The sequence below is a fragment of the Telmatherina bonti genome, assembly GCF_933228915.1.
Source record: "Telmatherina bonti genome assembly, chromosome: 2".
In the NCBI taxonomy this organism is placed as follows: Eukaryota; Metazoa; Chordata; class Actinopteri; order Atheriniformes; family Telmatherinidae; genus Telmatherina; species Telmatherina bonti.
The window spans coordinates 618623-632222 of NC_136620.1; the positions used below are offsets into that span (position 1 = coordinate 618623).

General features: G+C 46.7%; 1 protein-coding gene across 1 annotated transcript in view; it reads right to left on the reverse strand.

Annotated features, from left to right (window-relative positions):
- tango6 (transport and golgi organization 6 homolog) overlaps positions 1–13600 on the reverse strand; it is a 47561-nt gene that overhangs the window by 21398 nt on the left and 12563 nt on the right. The window contains exon 11 of the mRNA XM_079254853.1: positions 3422–3616. Within this exon, the coding sequence (XP_079110979.1) occupies positions 3422–3616 (195 nt within the window). The remainder of the gene's footprint in view (positions 1–3421; positions 3617–13600) is intronic.

Consider the following 13600-nt stretch of genomic DNA (forward strand, 5'->3'; position numbering starts at 1 on the left):
TATTTTTAAATTGTTTTATTAGATTTCTTTTTTTTTTTATTACATTATTGTAAAGTCCTTACATGTATATATGTATATTTTCTTTTATTGTTGCTCTTATTTCTTCTTAAGGTTATTTAACTTCTGGTTTTAACTCCAGTGTTTTCCTTATGGGGATCCAGCACGCTGGGGGCCCTGCCTGTTTGGTCTGGGGGCTGTTGTCATGGCGACCGCTGCTGTTAGGGTGGCGCGGGGTCCAGCACTGCAGCTTCACGGCTGCGGGGTGGCCCATGGTCTGCCTGGGAGTTGTGCGGTTGCCATGGCAACAACCCCTATGAGCATGCGGGGACCGGCTCCTGGTGTGGATGGATCCCTAGGTATCATTTCCTCACATCACATTGTTTTATTAACCTGAGTTCGGTTAAAGAGACAGTATTCAAGGACTGATGTTTTTTTATTAACCAAATAGAGGCGATATAACCAGGTTGTGATATTTAAACATGTTAATGGTGTTATAATCCAGGAGGTTAATGGTGTTAGTAACAAGGTTAATGGTGTAATTAACAAGGTTAGTGGTGTCATTAACCAAAATGTTAGTGGCGTTATTAACCAAGTTGTTGGTGTTATCCAGGTTATTGTTATTAACAACGTGAGTAGTGTTATTAACCAGGTATGTGGCATTTTCTGATTCAGACCAAAAGTAGAACCGAACCCCATCTTCACTGCTGTGTTGTTTTTTTAATGAATAAGTTTTCCTTTGAGGAAAATTATAACATCAACATCTGCAGTATTCAAAGGACACAAACATTAAAATTCCTATTTGTTAAAGAGAAAAATTTTAACAAAAGTTTTTTTAAAAATATTTATATAATGTTATTCTTGTATTTAATGAACTGGACATCAGAAAACACAGAAAATACTGAGTGTGTTAAAACATGTTGACAAAGATGTTCCTCTGAGTCAGACTGGGTCTTAGTGAATATAGGCTGATAAACAGCCTATTTCAGTTTAATTGTTGTTTTCAATAAATTGCTATTTCAAAGTGCTTTTTGTCACACTCCCCCTTCTTACTTTTGCATATTGTAGATCTACTTAAAATCTCATTGAGATCCAAATATGCAAAAGGTACATTCTAGCAATTTTTCAGCTGGTCTTAAGATTTTGATCAGGACTGATATATATATATATATATATATATATATATATATATATATATATATACACACAAATGCCACAACACACTTAACTTCCAAGTGCCCAACTGGTTTTAAAATGACCAGCTCCCGTTGTTCCACGTGCAGAAATAGGCGACGAGCTATCTCTGGGGTTAATGTAGGGCAGAATGCTGGAGCAGTCACCTTTTTAAGCGGGGGTGGGGAGGGGGGGGGCTGCTTGGTGAGTGCATTACACTCCAGGGTTGCTCTGAATTGTCCACATTAAAATTACTAAATCAATATATACAGCTTAGGTCAGTAATCTTTACAGCTATAAAAGAAAAAATAATCTCGGTAATATTTGGCTTAGCATTGTGTAGCCACAGAATATCTTTACTTTATTTGGGTGTACTTATCTCCAGCGTGTCTCTGAAGAAAACATTGTAGTCCACGGCTGCAAGGGTAGCTCCTCCTCTGCGCACTCCTTCCACCAGCGTCCACCTGTCCTCCTTCGCCGTGTCTTCCAGTCGTTCTCGTTCCTCCGTTTCCATTGCAATGCACATGTCCTGTAGTACGGTGGCTGCCTCCATTAGCGTCGAAAAGGTCTTTTCACTGGTCTTAGGGTGAATCTTGAGTTGGGCGGGGTAGAGGCATCTTGCATTTATTCCCTTCACTTTAAATTGTTTGATCACACTCCGCACTCGCGTTCTTTTTCGCTGCATATCTGGGGAATAATCATGGTCGAAATAAATGGGTTTCCCCTCAAAGGACGTTTTCTTCTGTCCCCACGCAAGTCGAAGCACACTTTCTTTCACAGTGAAATCTAGAAATCTCACAAGTATGGACCTTGGAGGGGCTGTCGGATCTCTCGGCCAGGACACTAACGCGTGGTGTGCTCTCTCAATCTTCAGCTCCGTTTCTGGCTTATTTAAGACTTGACGTATGAGATCAGGGATAAATCCCATCATGTCGCGTTTTTCGCTGCCCTCTGGAACCTGGTAGATTAGCAGGTTGTTGCGTCTCAGTCGGTTTTGCAGGTCCTGGCAACGTGATGTGAGGTCCACTTCTTGGCGGAGCAGATAGCGTAGTTCAGGGGTCACCAACTCCAGTCCTCGAGGGCTACCATCCTGCAGGTTGAATCATCCTGTTCCCCTGGTACAACACATTTGATCCAAGTGAAAAGGTTCTCCAAGAACTTGTTGTCATCTTCTGCACCTGCCTGTTAATGAGCCATTGGTTTGGGTCAGGTGTGTTGTACCTGGAAAACAATAAAACCTGCAGGATGGTAGCCCTCGAGGACTGGAGTTGGTGACCCCTGGCGTAGTTCATGCCGCATCCCCCGGTCCTCCGCGCTGATTCGCTTTTCTGCTTCGTTAAGCCGGTCTTCTTGGTTCAAAATTTCCATGTTTAATTCCTGTACTGAAAGTTCAAGTTGATCCAGCGAGGCTTTGGTTCGTGTGGACCTTCTTGATTTTCCGTCCCAACTCTTTACAGCTCTTCCATGAGTTCAGCAATACTTTCTTGCTGTATACACGCAACTGTGTTGTTAGCTTTAGCTTGGTTAGCTGGGTTTTCCTCCATCTTGTTTCTTGCATTATCACGTCTGGTTGCAGCTTTGCCTTGTTTATTGGATCCACTCATTTTGCCTCCTCCAGATGTGAAAATACCGAGGATAAATAACGCTGTAATCTCAAATGTGAAACTTTTGGACAAGAGCCCCATTTTCAAGCTGCTTTTGCAGGCATGACGTCACCAGAAGTCAAAGACAGGCCATAACAGCTTTTTTAATTAGCAAGTTCAAAGCATGGCTTTTGTGATGAGTAAGTAGTAAGCTTTTATTTCTGCTCCTGTGAAACTGCATTGGCTCATCGTATATGTGCTGGGAAGCTAAATGTGCTAAGTAAATCTCCATCAGTTGGCAATCTCGGAGGTTTGTAAACCAGGATTTTGGTCAATCATACATATTCCTTTTTTCGAACAACTATGTCTGCTTTATGGTTCATTTTAATCTGTATCTGGTCTATTTCCATCTTTACGTTTGTCATCAGTTTGTTCATCTTTCTGACCAGTGGGTTTGGATCTTTTCATGTTTGCAGTCAGAGAAGCAGACACAATGCTTTATGGTTATGTGAGGACCAGAACATTCCCAAGAACCAGATAGGAGTTCTGATTAAAAGCACATCAGTGTGTCCAGGTTGCAGCTACAGACACATGTGAATCCTATGGAAACATGGACTCCAATGTTTTACAGTTTTGAATAAAACTCTTGGTACTTTCTTTCCTCCCACCTGTGTGATGTTCCTCAGAAGCAGATTGTGCTGCAGACCTTCCACCATTACAGCCAGCAGTTGAAGCAAAGCCAGCCTCCGGGCTCGTCTCTCAGCTTGGCCCAGCCGCTGCTCTTCTGCCTCCAGCAGCGTCATGGCCAACACCTCCAGCTCCTCCTCCTCTTCATCTCCTGCTGCCGTCCAGCTCGTCAACTCCTGCAGGAGGATCAAAGTTAGTTAAAGCAACAATGCTGTGCAAACACAAAGTAAATCTAATGTGAAACAACATCATGCAGCTTCACACAATTTACGTTTGAAATGTGTTTTCTGTCCTCGTCTGGATAGAGAGAACAACGAAGAGCGTAAAGAACAGAAAAATCTGTTCCAGTTTTCAACATTTTAGTATTGATTCCAGATGATTAAAGTGAACCACATCAGGGTGGTTTAAGTCATTTATCTGATCGATTTCAGTTTGTTCATGTAAATGATGAGTACTGTTTTACTTGGACTAATACTTTATACACTGTGAATGCTTTCATTAGGTCAGGTTGGGCCACTCCGGTCCTCAAGAGTCGTTGTCCTGCAAGTGTTAGGAGTTGCTCTGCTGCAACACACCTGACTCACATCAGACTTCATGTGCAGAGTCTGCACAAGTCTGCTAACGTTGAATCATCAGGAGGTGTGTCTGTGATAGTGAGTCCGCACTCCAGCCTCTGACAAATTTTTTGGAAATTTGCAATACACCAGGAAGCAGAACACACCAAACAGCAGAAACGCAGTTGTCACATATCCAACTAGAAAATTTGCTGTTATTACATAACAGCAATATGTGAATGTGATAATTACTGATGTATAAAGCAAAAATTCTGAAGATGTCACTGAAATTAGTGGCAGTACACTGCAGCAGCTAGCAGACATGCAGCGTTCTTTCCAATCTGATAAAGTATAAATGAAAGTTAATTGAAATGTTTTTGAAGTGATAAAATTGCAGAAAGAAATCATTTCTTTAGGATTAAGGGGGGGGGGGGGGGGGGGTATTATGCAAACTTATTAAAATGTGTCTTGTTGGATTTGAACCCACAACATCCAGAGCCAAAGACCATCATCATAATCACTAGGCCACCACCTCCTAACACATATACACTATTAAAAAAATAAAAAGAGCACTACAGTAAGATGTAGATGTAAATGAATGAAATCTTTTGCTGACAATAAAATCACACATAAATTATCAATAAAAATCAAACATATCAACCCATGGAGGTCTGGATTTAGAGTTCTACTCCAAATGAAAGTGGAAAAACACACTACAGGCTGATCCAACTTTGATGTAATGTCCTTTAAACAAGTCAGAATGAGGATCAGTAGTGTGTGTGGCCTCCGCGTGCCTGTATGACCTCCCTACAACGCCTGGGCATGCTCCTGATGAGGCGGTGGATGTTCTCCTGAGGGATCTCCTCCCAGACCTGGACTAAAGCATCCACCAACTCCTGGACAGTCTGTGGTGCAACTTGTTTTTTTTTTTTTTTTTGTCTTGTCCAGCATTTAAGCAGCAGACTGATGTTCTGGATGTTCTGCTGAGCAGATTTATTTTGCCAAGGGGAACTTTTATAGATGTAATGATCCCCTTCTATTTCTTGATTCTTATTTTATTTTTCTATTTGCTTTGGATAATAGTTTGTATTACAGAGTTTATGCTGCTGGACCGGAAAGGACAGGAAAGGGGCAGAAAGAGAACAGAAACGAGAACATAAAAAAACAAAAGAAAGAGATCAATGCATACACGTATATGCACATACATACCCACCTACATATATATGTATATACACTCGCACATACATTATATATATACATATATACATACATACATACATATACACATACATACACACACACACAAACATACATATATATAGATAGATATACATACACATACATACAGACATATACATACATACACACACATACCCACCCACACACATAAATATATACACCCACACAAGCCAACTCTAGATTCATGGTCCCTGTGGAGAACAGAACCACTGACAATCAGGAGGACCAGAAACTAGCAAGTTAAATCAGAAAGACAGAAAGAGAGCTACCTGCTGTTAGTGAATAAACTTGCTGGATGACTCAGTGACTGTGACACATGCAGAACATTCATGCAGAACATTTAGAGTGGAACGTGTTCAGAGAAGAGTGATCATGCCAATGTGACCCCGCCCGCCTAGGGCTAGAGGCAGGCCAGGAGAACCCAGAGACCCGGGTAACCGACCGTCACCCCCAGGCACAGACCCCAACCCCCCCACTCCGGAGCCAGCCATGCATCTGCCCTGGAGGTGGCGAAGGAGGTGCCCAACCAGAGTCCCCCGCAGTCAGGGGGAACAGGCCCCAGCAGGCCCAGGCCGGCAAGGGCCGATCCCACCGGGCACCGGCCCCCCAGGGCAGACAGAGCGCAGGCCCCAGGGCCCCAAAAGCCCGAGAGCAGCCCCCCGCCCCCGCAGGCAGAGGGTACAGCCCACACTGACGGAGGACCAGGATCCCCAGACCGCCACCTAGCGGCAGCCAGGTCGCACCCCAGTGCACCAGCTGCGCCCCCGGGTACAGGACACCACCCCCCCACCATCAAACCACACACACATAAACATGCATACCCTCCCTCCCCCAACACGCACTCCCCTCTCAGCCCCCATCCACACACCCCTCCGCAATCCACACATCTCCCATCACATACACACCCCCACCCCACCTCTACTCACTCACCCATACCAAGTCACACAAACCCCAACCGACCCCGCCCCCACACACGCTCACACCCCGCCACCCCATCCCTCTACTTCTACCCAACCACACATGCCCCACCAACACCCCTCCACCACCCACAGCCCCCCCACAGACACCCTCACTCCTCCAACACAGGCACACCCCATTACATACAACCCACCCACCAACATACCCCTCCACACACACACACACACACACACACACACACACCTACTCATCCGCACACATCCCTATCCCCTCACCCCCCTACCCACCTATATCCCCAACCCTAATCCCCCCCCCCCCCCCCCCAGCCACCGCACCATCCATCTGTAACTCCATACACCCGCTCCCACACATCCTCACCTCCCCCCTCCATCATGTCCCATGTGAGATGTCCCAGAGGGGGCAGAGGACAGGATGGCCCCGATCAGGGCCCCCATAATTACCGCCCACCACTCCCAGCGTCCCCCCCCACCACCCCACAGATGCAGCCGACCCAGCACCCACCCAGGGCCGGCGACAACCCTCCTACAGCCAGGCTGTGGTGCAACTTGGCGTTGGTGGATGGAGCGAGACATGATGTCCCAGATGTGCTCAGCTGGATCCAGGTCTGGGGAACGGGCGGGCCGGTCCATAACATCAATGCCTTCATGTTGCAGGAACTGCTGACACACTCCAGCCACATGAGGTCTCGCATTGTCTTGCATTAGGAGGAACCCAGGGCCAACCGCACCAGCATATGGTCCCACAAGGGGTCTGAGGATCTCATCTCGGTACCTAATGGCAGTCAGGCTACCTCTGGCGAGCACATGGAGGGCTGTGCGGCCCTCCAAAGAAATGCCCCCCCACACCATTACTGACCCACTGCCAAACCGGTCATGCTGGAGGATGTTGCAGGCAGCAGAACGTTCTCCACGGCGTCTCCAGACTCTGTCACATCTGGCACATGTGCTCAGTGTGAACCTGCTTCCATCTGTGAAGAGCTCAGGGCGCCAGTGGAGAATTTGCCAATCTTGGTGTTCTCTGGCAAATGCCAAACGTCCCGCAGGGTGTTGGGCTGGAAGCACAACCCCCACCTGTGGACGTCGGGCCCTCATACCACCCTCATGGAGTCTGTTTCTGACTGTTGGAGCAGACACATGCACATTTGTGTCCTGCTGGAGCTCATTCTGCAGGGCTCTGGCAGTGCTCCTCCTGTTCCTCCTTGCACAAAGAAGGAGGTAGCGGTCCTGCTGCTGGGTTGTTGCCCTCCCACGGCCTCCTCCACGTCTCCTGATGTACTGGCCTGTCTCCTGGTAGCGCCTCCATGCTCTGGACACTACGCTGACAGACACAGCAAACCTTCTTGCCACAGCTGGCATTGATGTGCCATCCTGGATGAGTTGCACTACCTGAGCCACTTGTGTGGGTTGTAGACTCCGTCTCTTCTATTGAGAAGAGAATGAAGTCTATATTGGTGCATGTGGAGATGTGGTAGAAAAATATCAAATGTTTAACTACAAAGATGGTTAAAAAGATGGATAAGCTTGAAGCCATGTCTTCTTGAACATAAGTGTAACCTTTGGGAAAAGAAGCACTAGAATCTTTCCAGCATGCCTTGCTGATTCTCTTGCTGTTTACACCAGTTTCCAGTGTCCAGTACATTGCAGCCCCATTAACACTGACAGCGTTCAGGTTGGACCTCTGTGGCAGTGTCTCACAACAGTCAAGTACACATGGAGCTGTTCCTACACAACAAATACACTCTACAGTAATAATGCAATTTGACATAATGTGAATAGTATGTAACCAGCACAACCAAAAACAACTTGTGTTGCGGCATCATCAAAGATGCTTACAAAGCCTTTCCTCGCCCATCTCTTGGCTTCTCTGACCACAACGCCATCCTCTCCCCTGTGTACGAGCCAGTGCTGAACAGGGAGAAAGTTACACGTAGAGAAATTAAAGTTTGGGATGAAGACAGTATTTCCATGATACAGACATACATGGAATGTATAGATTAGTCTGTATTCAAAGACTCCGGCTTGAATTTAGATGACTAAATCAACATGATGTAAAGTTATATGTTTTTTTGGAGGACACAGTGACAAAGAAGAAGGTTGTTAAAGAGTAGCTGAAGAACAAACCTTAGGTCAAAACTAACTTAGAACAAGTATTAGGAGATCATCCAGTGTTGTGGCTTCTGCTCAGTGCAGTGACCAGGGTCCTAAATTAACACTTGCCAATTGCCAAATGCAAGTACATGTTCTTTTGGCAAGGAAATGTCAGAGGGCTATTCGCCACACGGCGAGTAAATATTTCTACCAACTTTGTTAGAGTGCGATGTGTGTTATCATAGATTATCTCTGCACATACATGCATAACCATTGTTCTAATACTGTTGTTACTACTGATCGCCCTCCAGGCGATCAGTAGTGTGGTCGAGAGGAGTGCCACACAGTAAGTTCTCAGTTTTCATATTATATTATATTATATTATTCATTCATTTTCCGAACTGCTTATTCCAATTCAGGGTCGCGGGGAAGCTGGAGCCTATCCCAGCCAGCTTTGGGCGACAGGCAGGGTACACCCTGGACAGCTCGCCAGTCCATCGCAGGGCCACACAGAGAGACGAACAACCACTCACGCTCACACTCACTCCTAGGGGCAATTTAGAGTGACCAATTAACCTATCATGCATGTGTTTGGATGGTGGGAGGAAGCCGGAGTACCCGGAGAGAACCCACGCATACACGGGGAGAACATGGAAACTCCACACAGAAAGGCCACTGACCAAACCCGCCATATATTATCTTATCTTATCTTATCTTATATTATATTGTCACGACACAGGGCTGCACAGTGGCGCAGTGGTTAGCACTGTGGCCTCACAGCAAGAAGGTCGCTGGTTCGATCCTTGGCTGGTTTGGTCAGTGGCCTTTCTGTGTGGAGTTTGCATGTTCTCCCCGTGTATGCGTGGGTTCTCTCCGGGTACTCTGGCTTCCTCCCACCATCCAAACAGATGCATGTTAGGTTAATTGGTTACTCTAACTTGCCCCTAGGAGTGAGTGTGAGCGTGAGTGGTTGTTCGTCTCTCTGTGTGGCCCTGAGATGGACTGGCGAGCTGTCCAGGGTGTACCCTGCCTGTCGCCCAAAGCCAGCTGGGATAGGCTCCAGCTTCCCCGCGACCCTGAATTGGAATAAGCGGTTCGGAAAATGAATGAATGAATGAATGAATGTCACGACACATGTACAAGTACAATGCAACAAAACACAGTTGGCATCTAACCAGAGTGCAATAAGCAATTAGTGCAAGTATATATTATCTACAGTATGTACAAATGTCTATTCTATAGCTATGTCATAAAAGTGATTGTCACAGTACACAGATTTAAGTATTATGAGTAAAGCTGCAACTATCGAGTACTTTTGAAATCGGGTACTCCGTTGATTATTTCTATGAGTGAGTACTCTAACGATTATATTTTTTAATTATGTGTGGAGAAACAATCCTCAACCGATCGCGAATTCCTGCCTTTTAAAGGATAAAAAGAAGAATTCCCGTAGAAAGAAGGAGTGACTTGTAAACATGTCCACAGTAAGAACTAGCCGATGTCTTGGTGGACGACACGCCTGGTAAAAGTGTGTCTGTTTAATCCGGAATAAAAGTTTGCTGCAGGAACAGAGGCTCCGCCACACGCTGCCTAAAACATGCGCTTTGACTCTGCGTGTGTGCAGGAGAGACAGATGAGGGACGGATTACCAGACGGTTAACGTGCGTTAGCAGCCGACACCTCGCCATGCCTCGTCACTGCTGACTGATATCACAGGTTAGAACTCTGAACATTTTACCAGCCGCTGCTGCTGCTGATATAAATCAGAAAGCTGGATCTCCTCCTGGAGCGGTGAAGTGGGGGGGTGGTACGCCAACTCTACGTTTTCTGTCCTTTTCAGTGTGAAATGGTCCCACACTGCCACTTTTTGGTCTTTTCCTCCCCTCTTCTTCATTCTCTGCCATTAGAGACCAAAGCAAGGAGGATCTTCAGACAGAAAGCAAAGCGCTCGCCGCTGCTGGTGGAAATGTCCGTCATCAGTCCGGCTGAAACAGTCAGACTGTACAGACACACCGTAGGCCACAGGCTCTGCTTTTATACATTTTATACATGTTTAGATGTTTTATATGTTTACTGAAACAGTGAGGTCATCCCTCCGAACAGCGTAGTGGTCTGAAAATGATGCGATGATGCGTAAATTAAAATATATCACCACGTGATATTAATTAAACGGAGCCTCAAATTATTTGCCTCGAGGTGATGCCCAAGTCTACATGTTCGTTCATAGCTAGCCTAGCATCCAGGGAGATATAGGCTGCAGTTATGGTAGAAATAAACTCTCTTGGCAGATAAATGGTCCACATCAAACCATGAGGAATTATAGGTTAGCTGAGCAGTACCTTCCAACAATGACAGATTTGTTGATATAAATGCACACCGTTGATAAAATGTCTTCCGCGTCTTGTCTTACGAGAGTCATCTGCCCGCAGTGTTTGGCGTTTGGCTAGCTTAATAGCATTGTCGGGTACGCCGCCATTTAGCCATGTTTCAGAGAAGATCATGACATAACAATCCGTAAGTCTCCTGCTGTTGACATGGAGTCGTAGTTCGTCCATTTTGTACACCAGGGACCTCACATTAACAACGACAGGGTTAGGTCAGGGAGAGCCTGTGTGGTGTTGGCTTCAATACTTAGTTCTTAGCCCACCTCGCTTCCCTTGCCTTTGTTTACAATCAAGACGCCGCCTGCAAGCATTTCCACCCGGCTGGGCAGAGTGCAAAGCCTCCGTGTTTTAGCGATCTTAGTGACGAGATGAAGATTCATTTAAAAATTGTTGGAGTGTCGTAGTTTGATATCCAAAATTTCCTCTCGCGTGTCGGATGTTAAAAAAATAAATAAATAAATAAAATAATAATATATTTATATATATATATATATATATATATATATATATATATATATATATATATATATATATATATATATATATACTGTTCCCAACAAGCAGACCCGAGATGAACAGGTAAATCATCACAAACAGGTAAACCATTGCAAAATTGCAAATACTGTAGAGACGCGGAGCCTCGTTGTGTACACACGCCGCCATCTTTCAATCAATATGCGTATATAAATGCGTCTCGTCATGTATTTAATATAAGCCTCATCATGAAGGCAACACATGTTTTATGTATCTATATTAGCTATATCAGCCTACTATCAAAATGACTAAGTTGGCTACAAATACATAATGAGCCTTAATGATAAAATGTTTATTTTCCCCGCTGCGCATCCTGTAGAGAATGACGCACCACGTGACGACTCTATTGTACGATGCTGCCTCATGTTTAACTTCATTGCTATATTAATGAGTTATGTTTCGTTGTGTTGATGAAATTAAAAAAATGCAATATAGAAATCCGATTTTTTTATGTAAATTTTATTTTGAGAATTCGAAAAAAAACAAAACAAAATGGAATGTGCATAACGCGCCTCTTATCTGGGCAACAAACAGAGTGCAATAAAACGCAGCCTGCATTTATAAAATATAAACCAATAAATCAAATGTTCCCCTAAGAAATGGGACACCACTCCACCGTGATGACGTCATCAAGCTGCGGCACTCTGGCTGCTACGCAATCACAGGCGACGAGTAATTGTTTTCCAAGATGCCATTGTCGTCAGCCGTGCTACTTTCTGCTGTCTGGGCAATCGGTATAAGGTCTGGGCTAGGGCCAGGGTCAGGGCTAGGGCTAGGGCTAGGGCCAGGGTTAGGGCTAGGGCTAGGGCTAGGGCCAGGGGCAGGGATTGGGATTGGGATTGGGATAGGGCCAGGGATAGGGATAGGGATAGGGCCAGGGCCAGGGCTAGGGCCAGGGCCAGGGCCAGGGCCAGGGCCAGGGATAGGGCCAGGACGGGGCTAGGGATAGGGCCCCGGCCAGGGTTAGGGTTAGGGCCAGACCCAGGGATAGGAATTGGGATTGGGATAGGGATAGGGCCCTAGCCAGGGCCAGGCATAGGGATAGGGCCAGGGCTAGGGATAGGGCCAGGGCCAGGGCTAGGGATAGGGCCAGGGCTAGGGATAGGGCTAGGGCTAGGGCCAGGGCTAGGGCCAGGTAGGGCCAGGGCCAGGGCCAGGGATAGGGATTGGGATTAGGATAGGGATAGGGATAGGGATAGGGCCATGGCCAGGGATAGGGCCCTAGCCATGGCCAGGGATAGGGCTAGGGCTAGGGATAGGGCTAGGGCTAGGGATAGGGATAGGGCCAGGGCTAGGGCTAGGGCCAGGGCCAGGGCTAGGGCTCGGGCTAGGGATAGGGATAGGGATAGGGCCAAGGCCAGGGCCAGGGATAGGGATAGGGATAGGGATTAGGATAGGGATAGGGCCAGGGATAGGGCCCTAGCCATGGCCAGGGATAGGGCTAGGGCTAGGGCTAGGGCTAGGAATAGGGATAGGGCTAGGGATAGGAATAGGGATAGGGCTAGGGCTAGGGCTAGGACTAGGGCCAGGGCTAGGGCTTGGGCCAGGGCTAGGGATAGGGATTGGGATTGGGATAGGGCCAGGGATAGGGCCAGGCATAGGGCCAGGGATTGGGATAGGGATAGGGCTAGGGCCAGGGCCAGGGATAGGGATTGGGATTAGGATAGGGATAGGGCCAGGGCCAGGGATAGGGCCCTAGCCATGTCCAGGGATAGGGCTAGGGCTAGGGATAGGGATAGGGATAGGGCTAGGGCTAGGGCTAGGGCCAGGGCCAGGGCTAGGGCTCGGGCCAGGGCCAGGGCTAGGGATAGGGATTAGGATAGGGCTAGGGCCAAGGCCAGGGCCAGGGCCAGGGCCAGGGATAGGGATAGGGATTAGGATAGGGATAGGGCCAGGGCCAGGGCCAGGGATAGGGCCCTAGCCATGGCCAGGGATAGGGCTAGGGCTAGGGATAGGGCCAGGGATAGGGGCAGGCATAGGGCCAGGGATTGGGATAGGGATAGGGCTAGCGATTGGGCTAGCGACAGGGATAGGGATAGGGGAAGGGGTAAAAGATAGAATTGAGACTTGTTGGTGTGATCCGTCTCCACTTCCCCCGCGACCCTAATCAGACTGAACGGTTCTATTGATGAATGAATGAAAGTACCATGTGATGTAAAACTGTATATTGGGCATTATCCAAAGAACCTTGTCTCATCAGTATTAATTGATTTTAGTTTTCTGCAAGTGAAAAGAACCATTGTTCAGATATGGAGAAAAACAGATTCACCAATAACAACAATGGAGATAGAGTCCAGTGTTATATTCACAAAAATGACATAAGTTGTCCTGAAAAATAGGAAAAAAAATTCCTGAAATATGTTGATTTCTAATTCAATAGAAAGCACTGGGCTATATATATCTCCTGACCTCTTTCTTTGGTC